General features: G+C 38.8%; 1 protein-coding gene across 6 annotated transcripts in view; it reads right to left on the bottom strand.

The window, feature by feature from the left end:
* The window catches only part of SLIT3 (slit guidance ligand 3), a 731,964-nt gene that overhangs the window by 188,861 nt on the left and 516,656 nt on the right, over window positions 1-26,447 (bottom strand). For all 6 annotated transcript variants that reach the window (XM_053288108.1, XM_053288109.1, XM_053288110.1 and 3 more), the window contains 3 exons: window positions 20,891-20,962; window positions 16,004-16,075; window positions 10,181-10,252 (listed from right to left, as the gene is read on the bottom strand). In XM_053288108.1, coding sequence (XP_053144083.1) covers window positions 10,181-10,252; window positions 16,004-16,075; window positions 20,891-20,962 — 216 coding nt within the window. The remainder of the gene's footprint in view (window positions 1-10,180; window positions 10,253-16,003; window positions 16,076-20,890; window positions 20,963-26,447) is intronic.

Raw genomic sequence — 26,447 nt, 5'->3', positions numbered from 1 at the left:
CTAACAGCTTTCTGAAATTCCCTATTAAGTTCCTTCCTGAGGTCTTTATCTTTCTTGACTTTGGCTTCTCTCCTTTTCTGGGCAATTTCCACCATCTCTTCTGACATCCATTTTGCTTGATCTTTGGCAGTCTCTTTTCACGTTCTCCCTTAACAACTTCTTTGATTTCATTCCACAGTTCCTCTGGGTCCCTATCATTAAGGTTCAGAACTTCAAAGTGGTTCCTTATGTTTTTCTTGAAAATGGTGGGTACATTCTCAAGATCATACCATGGAAGATGGATAGCGGTTCCTTATGTTTTCCTTGAAAATGGTGGGTACATTCTCAAGATCATACCATGGAAGATGGATAGCGGTTCCTTATGTTTTCCTTGAAAATGGTGGGTACATTCTCAAGATCATATCATGGAAGCTGGATAGCTCCCCCCCCCACTTTAGCTTGACTTGGAACTTGCACATGAGCAGTTCATGATCTGTTCCACAATTGGCCCCCAGCCACGTCTTTGCTGTTATAACTGAGCTCTTCCACCTCCCTGCACCAATAATATAATCAATTTGATTTCTGTTTACCCCATCTGGTGATGTCCATGTGTATTGGTGCCACTTTGGTTGTTTGAAGAATGTGTTAGCAATGAAGAGATAAGTGGCTTGGCAGAAACTAAGAAGTCGTTCTCCTGCTTCATTTCTGTTTCCTAGGCTATATAGTCTGACTGTGTTTTCCTTCTTACCATTTCCAACTTTGGCATTCCAGTCTCCAACCACTAGCAGCACATCTTGCTTGCATGTGCTGTCAATTTCAGACTGAACTTGAGCATAAAATCCACCAACTTCCTCTACTTCTACATCAGTCGTTGGGGCATAGACTTGTTTTTCATGTCCCAAGTAGTAGATGTTTTTCTGACTGAAAGTGTCCTATTCCAGTCCATTTTAATCCACTGATACCAAGATGTCCATCTGTAGTCAATTTATTTCATCTGTCACTGCGTCAAGCTTTCCCATATTCATGCTTCTTATGTTCCACGTTCCCATTTTAATTCTGTCTTTGCAGCTTCAGATTTTCTTTCCCCAGATGTCAACATCAGCTGCTAGACATCCAAAAGCCTAACTGCATCATAAACACCATCGGTACTCTGAGAGATCCTCAGCCCTTCCTCAATACCATGTTGAGTACCATCCGACCTGAGGGGCCCATCATTCTATTTTGTCTATCCATGTGGTTTTCTTGGTAAAATACAGGAGTGGTTTACCATTGCCTTCTTCCACGCAGTATGAAATGATGCCTTTGTCATGGTCACTAAAGTGACCATCCTTCCTATATCGCTGATACCCAATATAAGTGAATGCTTGCTTTAGATGGGCAGCTGGGATGACCTTCGTGCCTACTGGGAGTATACCTCCAGGTGTACTTCACTCATCCCTCCCAGGAATACCCCTCTGCCACAATGAGGCAGCATAGAAGGACATGGGAGAGGGCATACCACCTAGAGATGTCTATATCAGATCGTATAGAAATTGATAAATACATCAATCAATAAATAAAGAGTAAGGTACAATTTTATTATTCTTTAATTACACAATCTGTTCAATGTGTTATGCTTTTTTTTTTTTTTTGGTCATTTCATGGGTGCTGTGCAAACCTTCCTTTTGATCTAATCATCTTAATGTATTGAAATTTATTCAGTATTAACAGAAAATATAGGGATGTATGGCATACGATAATGCAAAACTGTATAATCTCTATGTCTCAGACCATAAAAACATTTTTATTTTCAAAGAACTGATTCCGTTCAAAAACTGTGACACCAACATACGTCTGGTACAATTATCCAGAAATTTCTTCAACAAGCAATACCTATTAAAAATTGATACATCTTACTCACTGGCAAAACTAGATAATAATCTTTACATTATTTGACACATTACTACATTTAAAATCATGTAAACATGAGAAACTATGTTTGAGTTCCAGGAAAATGCTTGTGATGTTGGACTGTAATAGAAATGATTTGAAAAGTGTTTGTTTTAAAAGCCTATAGAGAATAACTATCATCGCGAATACATGGGAAGAACTGTCAGACAATCCATAAATCTTTTACTTAAGCCACACAAATTATAGTTCACTCTGGTAGCAGACTGCAGTTTTATCTACAGTATGATCAGCTATGTATGTAACACAGTGATCCATTTTTATGATAATGAGCGCATTTTACTTATACTCTGGATGACGGTCATTCGTGACATTGGGAAGGTCGTACTGTGTCCTTGGTCACATTGGCCAATGACACTGTCCTTTCTCCGAAAGCTGGAACTCAGCTGATGAGCTTAAGTCCTCTGGAGCTCATCCCTTTAAAGATGCCCTCTCTTCAGGGTACCTTCCTCTACTTGCAGTCTGTTTATCTGGCATTGCCTAGGCTGCTCTGTGGGGAATGTTCTTGTACTTAAAGCAATTGGCAATTCTTTGGCATACTCATAGATAATAAAGTAGTTTCTTCGTATATCCCAACAGGAACAAGACCATAGTATAATACGCATGTCAACATGAGTGGGCCTTATAATACCTATGCATGCTTATTTATTAAATAAAATCCACCAAATTGTAAAGTCCTGTTGTGCACGTGCTGACCCTGAATTGAGAAAGATGAATATAGTTATAAGTAAATGAAGTAAGTGTGATCACATACTGGAATAATGAAAATTAAAGAAGCTTCATGGCATTCATAATAGGGATAGATGAACTGCCTTTGATCTAGTTTGTAAATAACCTGGGCCTGCTAAATGATTGTGCTAGATGTATGCTGGTCATCAGGAAATAAAACATTTGGTCTAGGAATCTTGGCCTTTCCTTAGCATGTCAGAGGTCAATGATGTCATCCACTTACATGATCATGCCAGGCTTCAGTCCAGGTCTAGAAAGGCCAAGTGAGTGCCATTTCCATGAATGATGCCCATCTGCCATTTTGTGACAAGCCTTTATTTATTTATTTATTTATTTATTTATTTATCTATCTATCTATCTATCTATCTATCTTTTTCTTTATTAAAACATTTTTATACTGCCCAAAACTTAAGTCTCTGGGCGGTTTACAACAGATAAAGCCTTGACCCGAGCCTAAGAAAATCTGGAGTGGGGAGAGCTTTTCAGACCTGTTTTAGATTATTTTGTGCAATTTAGGCAGTCTTTCCCCCCACTCCCACCCAAGTTTCTGGATCCTAGGTGTTCAGCGGACACAGCAGACCTCTTATGTTCTAGATCCAATCCAATGTTGGATTACCAATGTTGGCTGCTTGCACCGACCAAGTAGGATTGCTTCTCCCACACATTCACCTCTAGGTCACACAACTGGGATTTTCGCTGCCTCACTAGTGATTTTCAGTTGTGCATACAGCTGCTGCATCTTGGATGGAAGCTCCTCCAACTTACTTGCTATCATGAAAATCAGCCCTAAGTTAGTCATGACTAAGTTTAGTTGAAATTAATGATACTTGTTAGTCATGATTAACTTGCCTCATTGATTTCAATGGTGCTTAGCCACAACTAACCTGAATGTTGCCCAGTAAGACCAACTTCAATTCCTACTTTGTTCTACATGGATACACAGTGTAATTATGGAAGTGTACTTATTATTGAAGTGTAGAAAAACAGTGTATTTATTATGTTGGAAGGAAAATGTGCATGTATTTTCCATTGTGGCTACAGCAAAAGACCTGCGTGGAAAAGAAATTCATTACCCTTTTTACAGGTACTATAGGTATAGCCCTGCAAACAAAATTGTGTAACATGAGAAGCAGCCTTAAGAACATAAGAACTGCTTGCAGAATCAAAATACAGATACATCTAGCCTAGCACTTTGTACACAAAAGCTGCCAGTCAACAAACCACAGGAAGCCTCATGGGCATGACAGATATAGTGAATCCCTGATGCTTGTCTTCAAAATTCAAGGTATTCCAAGGCATAAGTCCTGTAAACATAATATCCTACATTAATTTTTCCAAACTTCCTTTGAAGCTATCTAAGCCAATGCCAGTCCTAAATTTTATGACAAAGAAGTCTGTGATTCATTATGGGCTTGTGGAAATAACTCCCTTTTGTTAGACCTAAGCATAATGCCAGTCGATTTCATTGGATGTCTCAAAGTTGTAGTATTTGGGAAAGAGAGCATGAATATAATTGTAAACTGCTCTGAGCCATTTTTGGAAGGTTGGTATAGAAATCGAATTAAATAAATAAATAAATAATTCCTGCATTCTCCACAACCACCATAATGTGGGTTCAAACATAATGTGAAACTATTCTTTCTTTATCTAAGCTATGGTTTCATGTTATGTTCAAACCAGAGTCTAAATGATAGGAGGCACAGTGTGAAGATGGTTTGCAAACCAGAGGTTATACTAACTGTGGGTTTCTGTCATGTGAGTTAACTGATCACTGACAAAGGACATTAGAGTCTGCCTTAAGAGGCGGTAGCAACATGGAGATTCAGAAGGTGTGAACTTCTGAACCTCTGAAACTGAGTCTTGAGCAGATGGGAAACAAAAGCAGACAAGCAGCTCCAAATCATGGTTTGTCTATTGTATGCCTGGGACTCAAACCAGCAAGCTCTTAAGACAGATGAGTTAGCTTCCCAGAATCACCTTGGATAAACTTTGAAATGAACCAAGCTAGTTCCAAATAAATCAGAAATAGCCCAGTTTCTCATCTCAGCCAATCCAAGGCTTGGGAAAATTAAAAGAAAAAAACTCCAGACAAAGCAAAGGAGAAATGTCTCTCTTGAGCCTCCACATGGATTCTCAGATCTTGAGGGTTCTCCATATGGGAGTTTTTTTTCCCATTCCATTCCCCTGTTTTTCAAGGTGCACCCCTTTAAAAAAATGCCTCAGAGCTAACCAGCAGAGATTTTCACCATGGCTTAGATTTGCACTCTGACACTTCTTTGAAGGGCTGGCCTGTGGAAAATGCTGGGTGGGGTGGAGGGTGGGGAGGAAAAAACTCGTATGAGGGGCCCTTGTATTCCTAGGACTTTTGCCCTAGTTTTCCAGGAGGAAGCCCCCATTTAGCCACAACTGAATATAATTAATCTCAGTCATTTGCATTAAATTAGGGCTGTAATGCTACAGAACCAAAAGCTGATGGTTGGGGAAAGAAATCAACCCCCTGTGAGTCCTCCACCGTGGGCTGGCTTTTCCCAAACACTCTTTGTTTTTGCTCCAGCAATATTTAAACCAGGAAGCTCCATTACATTAAATAAGGAGCTAGGGAATTCCTTCTCTGCTCAGGGTTTAATCTGAGGCAGAGAAAAATTCAAGGGCTTGTGATTTCACCCCCTATTGGTGATGAGCTTTATAGCGGGTCCCCCAGATTCTCTTGAGACTGGCTCAGAATAATTTTGCTGGCATCCCTAGTTCTTAAAATTTTTTGTTCTCCAAATAATTTTACTGCATATTCCTAATTAGAACAAAAAGTGTTTTTGTGTCATGTCTGATACTACTCAGTATTATAAATAAATAACTATAATATCTGCCCTTCCATACTTTTTCTTCCTCCTAAAAGCCCCAAGTCATAATTCTTTTGTTGAAAAAGGCCCCATCTCCTTGATCATTTTAATTTATATGTTCTGCAGCTTCAGTAGGCCTATCACATTTTTGAGGGGGGAAATGCAGAAAAAAGCAGTACACTAATCTAACACCTCTCTCTCTCTATCAGTCACAGAGCCCATGAATATTTGCATAAGCTTTCCACTATGACCACAATCTTTCTCCTTGGTAGTTACAGCCCAGTCAGGCCCCATAAGTGTGTAAAGTTAGGATGTTTTGGATGTTTTGTCACAATCACAATCATTTCGCACTGCTTCACATTTTGTCTCCCTTTGTGTTTCCTTTTGCAAGTCTTCACAGTCTGTTTTGAATTTTACTATTTAGAATACTTGGTTATCATTTTCAAAATGTGGTTATCTCATAGTTTATTCCTAGCTGCAGATTATTATTTAGTAAGTTAAAGACCACTGGTCCTAATACAGATATTACCATTTTGTAAAATGTCTCTGTATTCCTTTACTCTGCCTTTTGTTTTTAGCCAGCAGCTAACTGATAAAATGGTCCATCCTCAGATACCACGGCTGCTAAGTTTGCTTACCCATTTGATAAGTACTTTATTGTAGGTCTTTTAAAACTTAATGATGGTTTTTCATCTACAAAATTTTGAATTAGTATATGAATTTCAGATTACTCCAATTTTGCTGTCTCTCCCTGTTTAAGAATATGAAGATACATAGGGAATTCCAACTGTATTTTAATAGAGTTGGGGGAGGGCACTGGCAAAGTTAGGTCAGCCACTCTTTGTAGGAAGGCAGGAGAAACTGACAGTTGTAGAAACTGTCCAACAGAAAATATAAAATATAAATATAAATATAAATGTGTCATCTCTTCATATAGCTTCATACTACAAGCAGTTATCAATCCATGTATACTGGGCTTGTCTGAACCCTAGACATCACAAAGCTGTCTAAAACCATCCTCATTACTAATAACAAGTGCAATAGTTTACAACATTCAATTTTAGAAGCTGTTGCGGGTTTACTAGACGAATTAAAAAAAAGAGTCTTGTTTGGATAATGATGAGGAATAAAGCAGAGTAACGGAATAAAGAGACATTTTACAAAATGGTGGTATCTGTACTGTGGCCAGTGGTGCATAACTTATTAAATAATAATGTGCAGCTAGGAATGAACTGTGAGGTAACCACATGTGCTAACAATACCCAAGTATTCAAAACAGTAAAATTCCAGAGTGAAGACTTCTAAATGGGAACCCAATGGGAGACACTGAATTATGATGGGATACAAAAAAATTTAAAGCTGAATATTAAAGAAATACAATTCCTTATCCAATACAGAGCCTACTTTAAAGAGTATTTGCACTCCCTTACTAACACTGCACAGTGTATTACAATGCTCATGATAAACCTTTAGAAATTATACTTACCAGGATACTCTCATTAGAACATTCTTAGTATTTTGTCTCCAAACTAATAAGGAAAAAATCCAATCTACAGTCTACTAAATGCTAAATTAGATCTAATCAGAGAGCAATTTTCCAACCGTTCCACAGCAGGTTTGAAACCAGACTTTTATGGTTCAGAAATACAGGAAGAAAACTACCACACAAATCGGCAATTATAGTTTAAAAGTCAAATTCAGATTTAAATGTGCCAGTTAAACATAATCCAAATATACCTTTTAATGTAATCAAATAGTCCAAGTACTATCACAAGTGGGAAGTACTTCTTTTTCATTTTTGCCATAGCTAGACAGACAAGAAATATATTACATATCATGCCATTACGGTTTTATTTTGCAAGAACTTCAGATCATAAAATAAATCCCAAGAGTCTAAGCATTTGCAAAAATGAAAATTCTAAAACTGGAGGGTAGGGGGATATCCTCATAACAATAACATTCAACCAAGTACCAATCCTACTCAAACAACAATTCCTAAAAGAGAACTATACTATACAACATTATGAATCTCAAGTTCGTCACAATTTGTATATTTCTTATACAAATCTTCTTCATTGGATAGTGGTATTGTCTATGAGTAAGCCAGCTCTGCCTCAGCAAATATAAGCTTCTAGCCAGTTATCACCAGCCATCTGACCACTAATTCTCTTCTGTTGACAAGACAAGCTACTTTGGCTTTCAGAAACTGATCAATATAGGTTTTGTTTTTAAAAAAATAATATCTACTTCCTAAAACCAACTCTCTTCTAATAAAACTACATGGTGAAATTAATACAATTTCATCTGGTCTCACATCCAACTGGAATAGCAAATGAGGCAAATTTGCGTTGTGTTTTCCATGGGAATTTCAGCATTTAATATTAAGACCACCTTTGGAGCAGGATTACTTTAAACGTTTAACTATATATTTCATGCCCAGCCATCAGTAAAATTAGATTGCTTCCTAACATTACAAATTTCATACAATTGTGTATGTCCAGGATAGCATGTTGTTCTGATATATTCATTTCGTGTTAGTCGCTATTACAGATAGAGCCTTTTCATCAAATTCATGCAATACTCAGAAAGAGACACAAACATATAATGAAGATCAGCAGCTGAACTAGGTGTTAGATGTAAATTTGAGCAGAAATACCAAGTTCAAATCCCCATTCAGCCATGATACTTGCTGGGTGACTCTGGGCCAGTCACTTCTCTCTCAGCCTAACCTACTTCACAGGGTCGTTGTGAGGAGAAACTTAAATATGTAATACACCACTCTGGGCTCCTTGGAGAAAGAGCGGGATATAAAATGTAGATGATGATGATGATGACGAAGATGATAATGATGATGACGACGATGATGATGATGATGATAATAATAATAATAATAATAATAATAATAATATCCGACCCAATCTTAAGTATGCACACTTAAAAAGCAAACCTCAATGACAGGGGCTGGCACTAGGATAGAGAGTGCCCTGGAGAACCTTGGTGCTCTTCCATGGCTAATCTGTGCTTTTACCTCCTTCTCCCTAGCTCATTGCAGAAAGCAAACACAGCAGCAAGCCACCCAGGCTCAGCTTGGTGTCCCCTACAGGTAGATGCCCTGGACGACTACCCAGTTCACTCATCCCTAAGACTGACTCTGCTCATTGATAACAATGAGACACAGATAGGTGGGAAGGCAGCCAAAGATGCAATTTTGTCATTGTTCCAAGGCTATATAACTGTAATTTTACAACAGTCTTTACTAACTGCATATGACATAATAGGAATCAAAAGGAAGGTTGTGAAAGATAATTGGGGAGTTACTATCTTTGCTTCAAGCAAAGTGACAGAATATGATTTCAAGGAGAACTGATTTGCTTTAATATGCTTGTATTTGTAGACAAAAATATAAAATGCAAATGTGACACTGGAAGATTATCGGGCGTTTGAAAAGGTTATTGACACTTATTATTCATAATACCTGCATGGATACATACAATACTGAATATTCAATTGACTTCAAATTCATTGCTCCCAATTTGACAAAATAGGAAACATTTGAAGGCATTTTATTAATGCCTTCACTGTTGAAAGAGATTCCACAACTGGGATAATTCTTTGCAAAATGAAAATTAGCATTTTGCTGGATTCAAAAGCATTCTTTAGATTCACTTAAATTTTATCTACTGTGATTCCACAAAACAGACAATACTGTTCAGTTCTGGCTTCAAATCACACCTAAGCTACAGATTCATAGTGTGGCCTTCAATAGTTTTAATAATTCAGTTCTCCATTTTAAAGCAGCACAATGATCCAATATGAGCTATTGCTGTGGAGTAAAATCATCTGAGGATTGTAAAGTACTTTCCCCCATAGTTTTCCCGTGCAGCAAATACGTACTTACCATTACTTAACTTCTCTTTATTTTGCTATACTACTACATAATGAGCCCTTTCTCACAATCATAAGAAAGGGCTCCAAGAAACAAGAGGAGGAAGCCTTTAAAAGCTTACCTCCCCCACAGACGATCCATTCCCCTTTGCTGGGAGCCAGTAGTTGGGAGGTTTGGGGGCCAGGAGGCCCTCGGAACTCCCATAATGCACCATGGGAGGACGTGGTGCATTATGGGGATCCCCGGCACCGGCAGGCAGCTCTGCAGTCTCCCAGCCCTGGCTGCAGATGATAAAAAAATGATGGTTCTCATGCACTGGCAAAATCAGGCTGGGCTTCCTTAGCCCAGTTTTGCCTGCACTTGCAGGCAAAGGTTGCACTTGCAGGCAAAACTGCAATATTTAATTAGGTCTAAGGGCATTTCTGCCCAATAGACATCATTCATTTATCTTGAGAAAATAGCAAGTTAACGTCTTCTGCTGCTGACATATAATACTCACATAGTGGCTAATGCTTTGTCCCAAAGGAAAAATCACAAGGTGGACATACACTACCCATACATTAATCCATAAACCATAAAACAATCTTCTTTTTACCCTAAGACTATTTCTGCTGACATCATCATGAAATTTGACATTCAGCTGGCTTCATATGCCAGTCTTCTCAAACATGAATTAGAGCCTTTTATGCCCCAATGAATTTTCAGAGCACAAGGTAACCAGCCAGCATTTACTTTGCTGAAGTTAAAGCTGTAAACATCCATAAATCTTGATCACAACAAAGGAAGCAAGAATAATACTCACAGCAACTGAAGTGACACAAGTCCATCAAAAAGGCCCTTGGGGATTTCTGTTATCTTATTTCCATAGAGCACTCTGAAAAACATAAAGAAACAAAATATTAAGATCCACTATTTAGACAGTCTTCTTTTCTTATTCATATTCAAGTCACCCACTGCCTTCTATCAAGGGGTAGTCCATTTAAAGATGTAAACTGTAGTTACATGAAATGTTCTCAGTTCATTCTTTGGTGTTTAAAAAGATTTCTGAAATTGTTATATTTATTGTTAAATAAATATTTATTAAATAAATTGTCTATTTATTGTTAAATTTATATACAGCCTTTCATTATAAACAATCCCAAAGCGGTATATTAGTAAACTTTTTGAAGTCAGTTTTAAAGTTTCCCTCCCCAAATAATGTATTACTTCTAGATACCATACAATGCAAAACTTAGTTTATTAAGAAGGTGATATAGGAAATCTCCAATACTCTGATGTTATGGATATATGAAAATTACAGCAGCACATTTCCTCTGGATATATTTTATTGAATCTTCTGGACCTCAGGGCATTGCTAAAATTAGGTTGGAAATAATATTCATGCATCACAACCTCTTAAACTTGCAAACCTGTTTGGTGCACAAGGTGGACGGGATATCTGAAATGTAAAAGAATAATTCAAGGAAACCCTGAATTATAAAACATAAAAACTGCTTGGGTACTAACATTATGTAATTTGTTTGGAGCTATGTCAAATGGGCATGCCCTTCAAGCCTAAAGCCATGCAAATGCAGATGAAGTTAGATAAAACTTTTGATATCTGCATGACTTGACAATAAGAGGTAGCTGCTTCTAAAATATTACTTCACTTTCCTGGGCTTCAAATCACTAAGTGTGCATTATTGGAATGATTCCAGTAGTACTACAGCATTACTGGAACAATTTAGTGGATTAGAAAATCAAACAAGACCAGAAGACCCATAGAGACAATCTTGTTTTTGGAGCCCAGGGTCTGTCTTGATGAGACAACCACATTACTAGCAGAGACAGCACTGCTTTTTATCATTCTGCATTGCTTGACAAATTGACAGCCACCTGGTTGCCAACGCAGGTGGCATTCACACAAAAAAAGGCACAGTCCATCAGCAAATAGTTGATTCTCGAAATGGCTCTCTAGGAAGGTCTCCTAGAACCGATTTTAGTGGTGCCCTGGAATCAGGGGGAAAGGATTTTTAAAAGCACATGGTAGTTGCTTTACAGCTGATGAAAATACTCCAACTTAGCCGAATGGCAAAGTCTGGAGCTCAGTATTTTGCTCTATTTAGTTTGTTATTTGGAAGTAGTTACAAACTTTTTATTTAAGTATTAGATTATCATAATTTATCTACCTATTCAGCCTTCAAATAGTTTGGAATGCCATACAAGTCTCAGAAGGAATGCTGAGGGCATGTCCCTCAGCACTGGCGAAAGCTTAACAGGCATGGAAATTTTGCCATGAAGCAAAAAGCTGCAGGAATGTTGGAAAACAGCTGCCCTGGATATTAGAAACCTCAAGGAACAAAAGCTGTTTCCAGCATAACCAAAGAAACCGCAGCCAAATAATTCTAGGTAACAATTATTACAGAAATAGCCTATCATCCGACTCATTCAACAGCATCTTTGTTCATTTCTGGCAGCCCTTCAAAATGATAACACACCCTCACTCATTATGTGATAATGTAAATGTGAATGGCATGCCAAATACTAAGTCCCATGATGGGTTTGGATCCAAACTAATCTAACCTCGCTTAACAACATTAAAAATTGGTCAGGAGCCTAAATCCAAAGGGAAAAGAACTTCACATCATACACATATCTGAAATAAATTCACTCATCATTGAGCAGCTGTGGACTGGCTTGACACATCACATGAAATGTATCCAGACCGTCTGGATAAGGTTTTCTAAGCTCTGGCACAGGCAGATTAAACGAGCAGAAAGCCTAATGGCAATCAGAAGTCTTACACTGTGCGCAATAAGATTGTAAGCCTCTTGAGGACAGTGATATATCTGATCTGTCTTTGGTGAAATTGCTATAACACAGTCTGAGCCCACAAGATAGGATATATGTGTGTGTGTGCGCGCGCGCGTGCATGTGTGTGTGTGCGTGTGTAGAGAACACAGTCCCTTTAGGCTCTAATATCCTTGAGTTACCATTTAAAAAATTAATAACTGACCCCCACACCTCCCAAGCTAAACAAAGTGAAATAGGACAGGGTTTAGCACAGGGTTTTTAGCAGCCTAGATAAGCACATTCTTTTTATGGCTAATGCTAGGGAAGAAAAAACTTCCCCAGGAATTTCAATATAGGGGGATGTAACCAGAAGTAACTGGAAGTATCCAATGGGTGTGAACGTGTCGCAGGTGGGCGCGCACACGGCGTACCTCCCTGCCACCTCATTACTCCCTTTACCGGAAATAACCAGAAGTATCTGACAGGCCTGCGGGCACAGGCACACACCCGTCACGCTCACACACCCGCCATGTGCATGCCTGCCCATGACATGCGCATACCCCTCAGATACTTTCGGTTACCTCCGGTAAAGGGGCAATGGGGTGGCAGGGAGGTACGCTGCCGCCCCGATAGACTTTAAGAAAATGGAGCGCCAGTGGTGGAAAAGCGGAGGGAGGGCTAAGTGCACCTCCGCCTTCGAATCACCCCCGCTTGTTGATGTGAATATCCCTATTAGAGACCCAATTTCATTATCCACAGGTAGAAAAATAGGTGACATTTGCCTATCTGTTGTTTTGAGTGACCAGAAGTGACCCAGAAATTACTTCCGATGTCATTTCCAGCAATCCTTTTCCACCATTTTGTGGCTCTTTTAAAAGAAAAGTTTTAGCCAAATATTTGACTGTTTGGGGGATTTGGGGGGCATTGCTGGAGAGCAGGCGAATGGTACTGCCCCATTCTTGTCTTATTTCTGTCCCCTTGCTTTTTTGTGGCCCCTTTTTTTGGTTAGGAACCTAACCCCCCCCCAATTTCCATTGAAAAGATTTTGTTATTTTAGTATTTGTGCCTATAGGTGAGAATGGAACCCCTGTGAATAACTAGGACAACCTATACTACAATCACTTATGACAGAACTTTGAATATCAAGCCACTGTTGACTGCTCATATAAAGATACAGTAATCTGGAGAAATTAAAGCAAGTCTCTGAATACAAGAGACAACAAGCAGCAAGACAGTGTGGTTCTTGGTACTGACTACTTGGTTATACAAATTTAAGTTCCAATTTATTGCCGTTTTGACAGCTACTGCAGCTATAGGAGCACCTATTCTATGTGCAGCTTTAAATCATAAAATTTAGACAAAAACATTTTGTTGAAACAAACACTTCATCACATTCAGGTCAGAGATAAGGTATTTTAAAAACGGCTGGCATTAAAAAAATGTACTTTGCATACCAAGCAGTTAAGAAAGGGAGCTGAATAAGATGGAGCTACATGGGCTCCAAAAAGACCAAAATAATGGGTTAAAAACCACAATCAGAGCAATAGAGCTTTAGCAGTTAAATTATAGTAATGGAAAACCAGCCTAGGCCTAACTGTATTTACTGTTGTTTAGCAACCTTTAATTTTACTCTGTCAGTAATGGGACCGTGTTATGTCCTCTCAAAAAAAAAAAAAATTTGACAAGATGCTCATGACCTTACTTGGGCTGAAATGTAGCTCAAATCTCTTTTAGAGTTACGTTGCTGAAGCACAAAACTCAAACATAAACTGTATGTCAAACAGGATCCAAAAGCCTGATCCATGGTTTACTCTGAAATGCATTCCCCATGCCTACTGACCAAACATCCTTGTCCTAAATCCCTATACTGTCTTTGTTTCACAGCTCCTGAAAAAGGCATTCTTCCTCAGCCTCTGAATTTTGCACTCACTTTCTTCTTCATCACACATTTGCATACAGAAGGCATTCAAACAGCGCTGGATTGAACAGACAATGACTTGTGACTTCTTCTGAACACCTTCCTACACTGAATTCAGAAGGATGCTTACAAACTGCAGCCCATTTCCAAAGGCCAGTCAACACAAAATAAAAGATTACTTAGTATACATTTTGCACAACTGTATCTCTTCAGTTGTGAAATGTGGTCAGGTGTTTAAATTCTTTCCAATAGGAAAATTATGCTAGAATTCTTCTCCTTTGCATATTTATGTAATATATGTAAGGGGAAACATTCAATCATGGGACTCCATGTGTGGATAAGTGCTGCAATATCATAATATTATCAGATTTATTTGCAAGTTGATTTTCATGGTATTTGCTAACTAATTAAAGCACGTAATTCAGTGTTGTAATTTAATGATTTTGTATAGTAATAGCTTAATGAAAATACGCTATCTTGCATACGCTATCATGCTTCGGCCAACTGTTAAAAGCAAATCAGGACACTTTATCAAAGAACAGATAAAAGAGTATTGTAAGTAAGTATATTTCATTTGCTTACATAGTTTATATATTACTTTCAACAACGTTCCTAAGGCAGTTTACAGAATAAAACATCAAACCTGGCTTAATATATACAAAAACCTAAATTAAAAAGGGAACAGGAATTTGCCAGCAGCAGAAATGAAAAAATTCTGCTTCCAAAAGATTGGCAGAATAGGAATGTTTCTTTGACTTTCCAAAAGAAACAAGAGAAAAGGACCGATGAGTCTCCAGAGGGAGAGCATTCCAGTTCCATAGCTACTTGTAAACCCTGCTACTTGTAGTTGAAACTGGGCATCTATAAAGCACAAAAACAGAAGCAAGATCAAGTTTGTGAGCCTATATAATTATAACCTTAATAACTCTGAATCAAGTTAGCCTAAAGCTGATTTTGAAACCAACAATGATAAATGTATGATGATGATGATGATGATGATGATTTTTACATCTATATCCTGCTCTTCCTCCAAGGAGCCCAGAGCGGTGTACTACATACTTGAGTTTCTCTTTCACAACAACCCTGTGAAGTAGGTTAGGCAAAGAGAGAAGTGACTGGCCCAGAGTCACCCAGCTAGTTTCATGACTGAATGGGGATTTGAACTCGGGTCTCCCCGGTCCTAGTCCAGCACTCTAACCACTATACCACACTGGCTCTCATTAGACTTTAGCCTGGAAAATGATCAATTTAGACTACATGCGCTGAATTTTTTTCCTCTGGTCCTGCACAGCCACTAGCTTTTTAAAGCACCCAAATAATTTTTAACACTAAGCTGGTTTGTTTACAGGTCAGCTGAAGCAGCACTGTTTTTAGATTTGGTAACAGAAACTGTCCACCCTTACCATGAGAATAGGAGAGAGTTCTACCCCCCCAGCCTCACCCCATAGTTATGAGATGTGCAGCTTTTCTTTACTGCTTTTCATTATGCAATATTTCAGTCCATCTACCTGATCTGAAAAAGCAATTTGGTAACCGTGGTTCTCATGACCTAGGTGTATCGTTTGCAAACTAAATTCCAATATGTTTCCTAAAAAAATAAATAGGGTCCTAGGCTTCATTCAGCAAGATATTTTCTGCTCTTACTATCATCATGGATTTTGACACTCAATGAAAGAAAAATACGAAGTCTGTGCTGATGCTTAGGAGGTCTGAATTACTAACCTTCATAGATGTTCATCTGTAAATGGAATCTAGAGTTGCATAAACAATGCCACCTTCAAGTCAGTCTGATCAATTTCTAATTTAAGAAAGATTAAGTTCTTCACACAAGGTGACAATTGCACAGGGAAAGTGAAAGCATCACAAACCAATACTTGATCTATTTATTGTTAAGACTCTCTCCAAATCTCCCATTCAAGGTTACCCTTTACTTACAGTGAGGTGAGAGATTTCAAGCCCTGAAAAGCGTCTGATGCAATATCCGATATCTGATTCTTGCTGATATCACTGTAAGGACACACAAGGGAAGAAGACAAGGTACTGATGAAAACACAATTTACCAATATGCCCCAAGCTTTAAAAAAAATTGATTTTAGATACCAGCGACACACGGTCTGACACCACTTAAAGCTCTTAATCCTGTTGGAAGAGAGACGCTTATTTTCCCAAAAGGTAGTGAATATGGTACCATAGTCACCAACTGAAATTTTTAGGATGGCATCTGTTCCATCTCAATTTCACCCTGTATAGCTAGATCGATTTCCATGTATAATCTGGTTTTATATAATTATTTTGTATATGAGTGACACATAGCTGAAACCAAAAATTTAGCTCTGCTATGAGAAACCACAGAAAGTCTCACACATCTTTGTTGTATATTTGTGACCATTGCTCTCACATGCCAATTTTTGTGAAGCCTTAACACAACAAAGAATCTGCCCACTGCAATTATATTTACATACTTTACTATACTAATACAATATTAAATAAGACAACCAATTTAAATGTAGACAAAAAAACAAAACACCCATGCCTCTATTCCATTTTCCTTACACATGGGGGAAAGATATTTGAAGAAATATTTGAAGACTATTACTAGCCCTCTGACTAGTAGCCGTTGATAGACCTCTGCTCCATGAAGTTATACAAATCCCTCTTAAAGATGTTGGCTATCACTGCATCTTGTGGCAGAGAATTCCACAAGTTGATTATGTGTTGTGTGAAAAAGTACCTCTGTTTGTTGGTCCTAAATTTCCTGGCAATCAATTTCATGGGATGACCCCTGGTTCTAGTATTACGTGAGAGGGAGAAGAATTTCTCTCTATCCACTTTCTCCACACTATGCATGATTTTATAGACCTCTATCATGTCTCCCCATAGTCGTCTTTTTCCTGAACTAAATAGCCCCAGATGTTGGATGATGCTCTAGGCCCCTGATCATCTTGGTTGCCCTCTTCTGCACCTTTTCCAGTTCTACAATGTCCCTTTTTAGATGTGGTGACCAGAATTGAACGCAGTACTCCAGGTGTGGTCACACCATAGTTTTGTATAAGGGCATTAGAACGTTAGCAGTTTTATTTTCAATCCCCTTGAGAATGCTTTCCATCAATTTGCCCTCAACAGATGTTAAGCCAACCAGTCTGTAACTTCCCAGATGCCCCCAGATCTATTTCTGAAAATCAGTGTTACATTGGGCTACTTTCCACTCTTCCGGTACAGAGCCTGAGGGATAAGTTATATATTTTTGCAAGAACATCGGCAATTTCACATTTGAGTTCTTTAAGGACTCTTGGGTGGATGCTATCTGGCCCTGGCAGTTAATTTTTAATTTTTTCAGACAGTTTAGAACATTGTCTCTTGTCACCTCTATCTGACTCAGTTCTTTAGCCTCTGTCCCTGCCTCAGTTCAGGCACAGGTATACTGCTCAGTATCCTCTCCCGTGAAGACAGATGCAAATAACCCATTTAGCTTCTCTGCAGTCTCCATATCCTCCTTAATAATCCCTTTATCTCCCTCATCATCTAATGGTCCATTCACTTCCCTGGCAGGTTTCCTGCTTCTGATGTATTTAAAGAAGTTATTGTTACTCCCCTTGATGCTTTTAGCTAAATGTTCCTCAAACTCTTGTTTCACCTCTCTGATTGTCGACTTGCATTTTTTTTATGCCAGAGTTTGTGTTCCTTTGTATTCTCTTCATTTGGGTAGGCCTTCTAATTTCTGAAGGAAGTCTTCTTCCCCTTTATAACTTCCTTGACTTATTAGTCATGCTGGCATGCTCCTGGACTTGGTGGTACTTTTCTTCCTTTTTTGAATATGTTTAAACTGGGTTTCTATTATTATTGTTTTAAATAAACATGGGTCTGTGTTTTAGACATCCAAACTGGCGTGGAACATTCAGACCCCTGTGCACAAGCTGTGGGACATGTCAGCCACTGTTCTGCTATTTGATATATAATTGCTTTACAAGAAAATGTTGCTATGTTGAAAACGCAAGAGAAAGGAAACAGCACTACTTGGTTTGTTGGGTTTGCTTGATAACTTGAGTCATCTTTTCAAAGCTCAGTGGGTTAACTTGGAAAAGAATACTGCAGGTTCCAAAGCGGCATGTTTTAAAACAAGCCAAAACAAAATGTCATGTTTTAGCAGAAGATTCTTAGATAAGCAGTCTTCACTCTAAACAATAGCAATTTTTCAGATTGAAACATTATAAACTGGATCCTGATTGGCCACAGTCCTTGAAGCAATTGGAGCTAAGGGTATTTTTCCACACTAAACAATGCAACTTTATGACTTTCAATAAGAAGCTTATTTTGACTATATTGGTTAAAAAATATTTTGTGACTTCTAGACTATTTCCCATTACCAGCAACTACTAATTATTACTTTTGAAACAACTGTAACATCTGTTCGCCAACTGATGACTTTTCTCAACTTTTCTTCTGGCAGGTTTTCAGACTTAAACATAGCCATGTTTTACTTTGTTTTATTACTGGCATAAATTGAAAATAATTATATTTAAGTTGCTGAACATTTTCGAGAATAATACTGAGAGTGATTAAAAAGAACTCCTAGTCCACCAAATTTTCTTAATTTTTTAAAAGCTATTTCCTATCAACAACAAACATAATATTGCCACATTTGAAATTTGTTCCTACAAGAACAGTCATTCCTAAACCAGTTGCTTAAAATTGTTAACAAATAAAAAGGAACTATATAAAAATATTCCTCTGAGAAAATAAATTTCATATTGAAAATAGTGGGTTCAGAAAATAGAAGTGTAATTGTCATGTGGTTAGGCAAACTGTCCTAAATACAACATAACATTGAAAAAATCTGTAAAAACCACTTGGGCCTCTCACCATATTAACTGATACTAAAATATATGTTATGAGACATGAATACAGTAGCTGGGACCAGATATTCATGTGTGCCAGTTTTAAGAATCAATATCAATCTCCAGTACGAATGTGCAAGGCAGCTCAAAATGTGTAGTGGCACAAATGGCACATGTATGGAGGTTAAAAAAATGGCCTCCACACCTGCACAGAGGCCCTGTTCTGGCCCAAACTGGGGCCGAACCAGGCCAGGAGACTCTGGGGGAGGCCAGCAGGGGTCAGGGGAGCCTCTGCCACTCCCCTGCAGCTGCAAAATGTGAGTTATTTTTACTGCCATAAAAAGGGAAAACCCCTTAGGGAACACCCCCACCCCCACTGCTCCTTTTCCAGTAAAGGGGAATCCTAGCTGGATTTCTCCTTTGCCTGTAGGGCTTTGAGCCAGTTCTAAACTTCAAGATCAAAATGAACTGGGGATCAGTCTGGAGGGGCCAAAACCCAGCCTTCCCTATCTGGTCTGAATCCACTCTGGATTCGAACTGAACTGGGAAACCTTTGTGCATATCCCTAATCTCTAGACGACCACTCAAAGCAATCCTGGAGATTTTAATGATTTGATATTGTGAAAAGATATGGCGGGGGAGGGGGGAGAGATCCAGGAATAGCTTCAGTCAGAGTTGGTAGCCTGCACAGATTTTCCCATAATTTTCCTTTTAGCCACATTCACACTAACTCAAAACAAAACAAAACAAAACAAAACAAAACTCTGAGTGGTCTGATAGAAGAGCTACTGAAAGTGAAGCTAGGTTATCAAAGTCATGCAAGGGATTTTTATTGCCATTTTATTTTATTTATTTGTATTTATGTAAACTGCTTTGGGAACTTTTATTGAAAAGTGGAATATAAATATTTCTCGTATTTATATTTATTTTTTATATTTGTAACTCTTAACTACTTTTCATCTATAGTTTTAAAGGTAGTTTGCAATGCACCTTAAAACAATATATCCCAGATAAAGATAAAGATTAAAACAGCCCTTCATTAAAACAAGGCAATCCATTATTAAAACAAAAATCCCTCACTACAGGCAAGAAGTTACAGCAAAACACATAGCAAAAAGCAACTAACTAGAAGCCTGAGTAAAGAGCACAGACTCTTCAAATGCTTCTGAAACACTGGGAGAGAGAAAGAAGAACACACCTCCCCTAGAAGAAAGTCCCACAACCTCAGAGCAGCTTATAAGAGTAGCCTATGAAAAGGTAGGATAGACATGGAATGTAGGCTTGAGCCCGAAACATTTTGGAGGCCATTATAAAGGCCGGAAGTGGCCAGAAGTAGCATGGCAGACGGGTGCACCCGCGGCCGCTACTTCCAGCCGACGAGGGAAACGGGGCGGCAGGGAGGAAAGCTGCTGCCCCGAGGGGCTTAAAAATAATGGAGCAGCGGCGGGGGAAATGCGGTGGGAGGGGTGAGTACACCATCCCCCACTCTTAAAGTACCACCCCCACCGGCACCGAATAACATCCGTGCACATCCCTAATGGAATGTAGGAACATAGGAAGCTGCCTTATAACAAGTCGGACTATTGGGGATGGCAGGGAGGGAGCTCGGAACCTTCTACATGCAGGTGCTCTTCCCAGAGCTGCCCCATCCCCTAAGAGGAGTATCTTACAGTGCTCACAGTAGTCTCAAATTCAAACTAGGGCAAACCCTGCTTAGCAAAGAGGACAATTAATGCTTGCTACCACAGGACCAGTTCTCCTTCCATACATGCTTTGGCCAGAGTTGGCATGTGTTGCAGAGACTTTCTGGATTATCTTGAGAGAGGGTAGATTTGCTTGTTATCATACACAGAATCCATGGAGGTCCTTTCCCTTCCATAACCAGCAGTGTCAAGCCTTGCTTGCATAGGTGGCTGCCTTGCTGGACCACAGACATCAACTGCAAACACTAAAAATGTTACATTTTAGAAAGTCTTAAAAGACTTACATTCTTTTAAGTTTCTTGTACTGAGAGAAAGCTCCGGCGGGAATATTTTTGATTGAGTTCTGTTCTAGGCGGCTAGAAAAAGAATGGAAAAGCAACAGGAATAATCTTAATTTTATTCTTTTTAAAATGTATCAGACATCATTCCAAGGTAAAATCCCAACAATAAAAACCATAACAATAGTGCTAAATGCCATTAAAACAACACAATACCCTAGGCAACAGCAAAAGTAAATCAGTCATAAAAATGTTCAAAAAACAAAAACAAAACATGCAGTCTAAAACATGGAGCGGGGGGAGGGGGAGGACTGCCCACCACCAAACACCACTACCCCTTAAATGGGGCCCTGGAACACAGTTTCCATTACAGTTTCTGTTTTTCATTACCAGCAAAAGTAACTGGAATGAGAACAAACAAACCTAGAAAAGTCTAGAGTGGACGAAGATGTTATCACAGAGAGAATTTTATTTAATATATTATACAACCTTTTATAAATTATCTTTGATTGTTTAGATACAGTGAACTGCGCACCAGCATTCTGAAGGGATACCCTTGGAGATACCTTCCAGTCCTACAATTCTATGATGTGTTTTGTTCTGTTAAGAAACAGCTTCTTTGCCCTTTGGGAGCTTTATTTTTAAGGCTTCAACAACTGTTCAGGTCAAAGGACAAGAACAATTTCCTTCACTCTCTCTAATAAAACAGCAAATCCTGGAGAGAGTGCCGACCAGTCTGATAGATTCAGAATCTTTTTTTCCTGAACATGATGTGGCATTAGGATGCTCTGTCTTTGATTTTTGTTTTTAAAAAGAACTCTGCTGCCCAGACCAGGCACTCAACGTACAGCTGACAAAAGCAAGGGAGAGGGGGTAAGATGCACTTAAAGGTGACAAATGATCTTCTAGCAAACAATAAACACCTAGAATCCTGTCCTAATCCGTCTCAAAGCTCAGCATTTTTTGCCACTTCCTCAGTTGGCACCTGTACACTTTAAACACACAGTGAGAAACACACTAAGGACATCTATTTGAGAGAGAGAGAGAGAGAGAGAGAGAGAGAGAGAGAGAGAGAGAGAGAGAGAGAGAGCAGCTTTTCTAAAGCCAGACCACATTCTTGGGAGTAATGAAGCTTTTTGTCTTGAAGAGGAATATCCATTGCAAACTAGGTAAGACAGTCGTATCAATTTAGATTGCAACTATCTCTTTATTGGTGGAAAAGGGGAGAAAGTGTTACTCAGTTTGCTAATGGGAACCATTTGCTAGATGTTTTCCCATTCTGAACAACATCTCAGCTACTACTGCCTAATGGTTTGTCAAGGCTACCCATAACACAGATAAATCATTAAGTTGTGTGGGGTGAGTTGGGGGAAATGGAACGAGGCATCAGTACTGATAATCCTTAGCTGTCAAATGAATAGACTCTACAAATGAGAAGGCTACGCTCTATTAACAGCAGTGCTGTGCTTGGTTTTGGAGGTGTCAGAACTCATCTTGGTTGCACTAGGAAACCATGAACACATTTGTAACACAGGTAGGGATGTCACTGAACAAATTTCTCTTGCTCTCTGACTTTGCAATGATACCGTGCCTACCCAAGTGATTCGGAGTGGACAAGACAAGAGCTTGCCAGTTGTGGATATCCTGACCCCTCCTGATAAATCCCTTTATTGTGTATGCTGGACTACACATGCTCCAGATACAAGTACCTGGAGCATGTGAAGAAAGGCTATTTGGATGAACAGCCCCCCATGCAATAAAGAGATATGCCAGGAAGGCATTGGGATGCTTGTAGAGGATGTTGTAACAGGCATGCTCTCATCATGTCTCCTTTCTAACTGCATGGGCATGGAACATAATGTCCAAACTGACAGCTAATCACCCATGGTGCAATGCCAAGGTGTGAAGACAGCAAAGAGGCTTAGTATTCCTCAGCTTGACCCTCTAATAGAGCAGCACTCTCTCTTATCTACAATCAAGGGCAGGTGGAATGAGACCAGCACACTCATCACATGATGACAGTAGCATCCATCACCTGATGACATATGAGTGAATGGGCCATCAGCACAGAAAGAATTTCAAAATTCACATATGCCTTTTGAGAATTTAAATGTTGAATAAGCAGCAATGCAAAATCAAATAATGTGCACCAATGAGTGAACTGGCTGAGGCAGGGAACTCAAGAACCATCACTTCCTGTAAGAGGCTCAAATGCATTATTATGATTATTTAGAATATTTACACACGGCTTTCAACAAAAGTTGTCAATGTGGTTTATGTAACAGAAGGGCTGAGATGGTTCCCTGTGCCAAAAGTGCTCACAATCTAAAAAGAAACACAAGGGAGATAACACCATCACTGGCAGGGGAGCTAGGATGAACTGGGACAGTTGCTCTCTCCCTGCTAAAAATAAGAAACCTGCTGCTTTAAAAGCTGCATCTTTGCCCAGTTATCAGGGTATTCTCCATGATGATACATCCCTTATTGCTGCTATCCCTTCCACTGGACTCAACGGTCTCATTTTACATATTCAGAAAGCATCTTCTCTGTCCACTGGCACACTCCTTTTGTGAATTACCTTTTTTAGAGGGACAAGTGATGATTTCATTATTAACATGAAAGGAAATATAAGAAACTTGTCTGAGAACATGATGGAGAGCAGGCTGAAAAGATAAAGATCCAGCAACTGAGTCTGATCCAGCCAGCTTATACTGGTGATAAGATGGGAAACCTCTTGGTGAACACAAGGAAACTATGTAAAAGATATTGAACACAGAATGGGATGTCCTAACTTGTTGGGTAAGAGGAAATGTTCACTGGACAGAGGTGCACAAAATACTAAAATATCAAAAGCAAAGATTTTTTTTTAAAATCAAGGCAAATGGGAGTAGGATGAGATTAAAGAGACCAGGAGGGAAGTAAATAATACATGTGAGAAAGCAATTAGCAGTGAGGACTTTGAATCAGAGTAGGGATGTGGACAAAACTGGTTCGCCGGGTTCGGTTCAAATTTGAACCAGGTTCGAACTGGGAGGGGGAGGTTCGGTTTTGGTTTTGATCGAACCCTCAGTTCGGTTCAGATTTGAACTGTTTTGAACTGGTTTGAATCTCCAAAAGTAAGTGGAGTGGTAGTTGGCACGCATGGGTGCCTACCACCCAACTCCCAAAGCAATCGGACATTCCTACGATTTTTAATGATTTTTTGAATTTTTTAAATAGTTTTTTCTCATAGGGTATAATGGGACTTGAACCAGCCCATTATTTCCTATTGTGGAGCACCCATGAGTGCCAACTACCACCCAAACCCCAAAGCAATTGGACACTCCTATGATTTTTTTATTAATATTTGAAATATTTTTAATTCATTATATTTAATTCATTTTTAATTAATGGACTCGAACCAGTCCATTATCCTCTATTGTGAAGCACCTAGGGGCACAAAAGTGGGGTGGGTGGTAGGCACCCAGGGGTGCCTACGACCCACCAAACCCCAAGGCTATCAGTCACTCCTCCAATTATTAGTGAATTTTTAAAGTATTTTTGAATTCCTCATAGGGAATAATGAGGATTCCAGCAAATGTATCGCTTCACATCATGAGGAAAGGGGTGGCCTAGAGTGGCGTGTGGTGAGTGGTAGTTCCCAAGGGGGCAAGGAAGCTACCAGAATTATTTGAAAGGAATTGGACAAAGGGCTGATTTTTAAGTGATTTTTGAAGTTTAGGTGTCTTTAAGGTTTTTCTCAATAGGGAAGAATGGAGCTTTCAGCAAATGTATTGCTTCCCGTCGGGAGAAGGTCTACACCGGTTTGCATATCCCTAAATCAGAGCAAAATATCACAGAATTCCATTGCCCTGAAGAAAGAACTATTTGCCCAGGGCAAGTGATTTATATGGCCATGGTATGACTGGAATCATGTCAAAGCAGCCTTTGTTCCGTGTGTGTGTGTGTGTACGTGTACATATATACATACATACTTGACAGCCTGCCATGTCTTTAAATGCTATCATATTTTTCAATGATAATGTGCTTGTGAATCAATTAATAGAAGACAGGAAATCAATTATTAGTTAAAGTTGTGCAACCCACAGTAAATCCTTTCCTGCCCTGACATCTGTCTACATACTTTTACTATGATATAATTCTACACCTACAATATATTGAGTAGTTAATGTTGGATATCAATATATCTGCATTGTGTGAGTGCATTCCATACAGTATAGTTTGATGAAGTGCATACTGCTTTGCTTATTAAATTCATATTTGTTTCAAAATTTTTAAGAGGGTTCATATAACTTCCTTGGGTTCCCCACCCCCACCCCCAATGATTAAGCTGGACGTAATGATGATTAAGTGGTAGAGGGGGGATAAAGAAGTCTAAGGTGCTTCCTAAATACTCACAGTATTTAGGAAGCAAAAGTATTTTGATGATACATCTATCATCAAAATACTTTTGCTTCCTAAATACTGTGAAGATATAGAAATTAGTTTCCCCTTTCCAAAAAATGTCTCCCTCAAACCCAGAATTTTATTCATGGAGAATTTAAATTGGTGGGGGGGCGGGGTGTTTCTCCCACAGAAAATGTTTAGCTTAATTTCAGATTTTCTTCAAAAGAACTGGAGCTGCAAACGTCTTCCTAAGCCTACTGCCCTTATTCTCTACATTTACTGAGACAGCTTGGCATAACAGATGGATAATGAAATGCTATTCAGCGTTTCACCTTCAAGTAACTGGCTCACCTGTAGCTCAAATAAACAAGAAGTGACTACCATGACCATGAAACTGTTATCCTATGACCTGTAAGATGCAAAGCAGTGATTTACACTACTTGTGGAGAGGAAAAGGAAAACTCATCCAAAATACAGGTTATGGGTTTCAAGAAATCTGTGTTGTCTTCTGCCATACCTAATCTGAATGACACACTGACATGCTGCTTAGGATGTGATCCATTATTGCTAACTTCATTATGCTCAGAAGTCTTTCTCTCTCTCTCCTTTTTCTCTCACACACACATACCCACACCCCAGTTGTGTATGTATTCCTAGTTTTCTAGTTTCTTTTAAATGACATGAAATAGGAAATGTTCAGTGTAATTTTAAATTCCATGAACTGCTGAGTGTTCAAGCATCAATTCCATTAACACCACAGAGAAAAAAGTTAACTATAATTGTGGAAGTCTGGGGGAGGTGGGACAAAAATGGGCAAAACCAAACATTTGCTCTAGGTATTTTCTCCCTCTGAGGTTTTTTCTTTTCTTTTCATTTTTCCAGTGGATATATAGGTAATTTGGACATTTGTTTTTTTTGTTAAAAACCTCTTCTTATGAAATATTTTTCTTCTGAATTATGAATAAATATAACAAGTATAATTTTATGTTCTACATTATACACAATGCATTTTATGTTCTTAAGGTAGTAAAATAAGGTTAGTCTGATATGAAATGTATTTTGTATACATTTTTACAGATAGCATTCCATTGACCACAAGCATCAAAATTAAAATATATGAAATTCAAACACGTCTTTTGCCTTATTGTTTCCTAAATGACACAACAAATCAGAGATG

This window comes from Hemicordylus capensis, chromosome 2, assembly GCF_027244095.1.
Source record: "Hemicordylus capensis ecotype Gifberg chromosome 2, rHemCap1.1.pri, whole genome shotgun sequence".
Taxonomy (NCBI): Eukaryota; Metazoa; Chordata; class Lepidosauria; order Squamata; family Cordylidae; genus Hemicordylus; species Hemicordylus capensis.
This window is presented reverse-complemented; position numbering and strand designations above follow the sequence as displayed.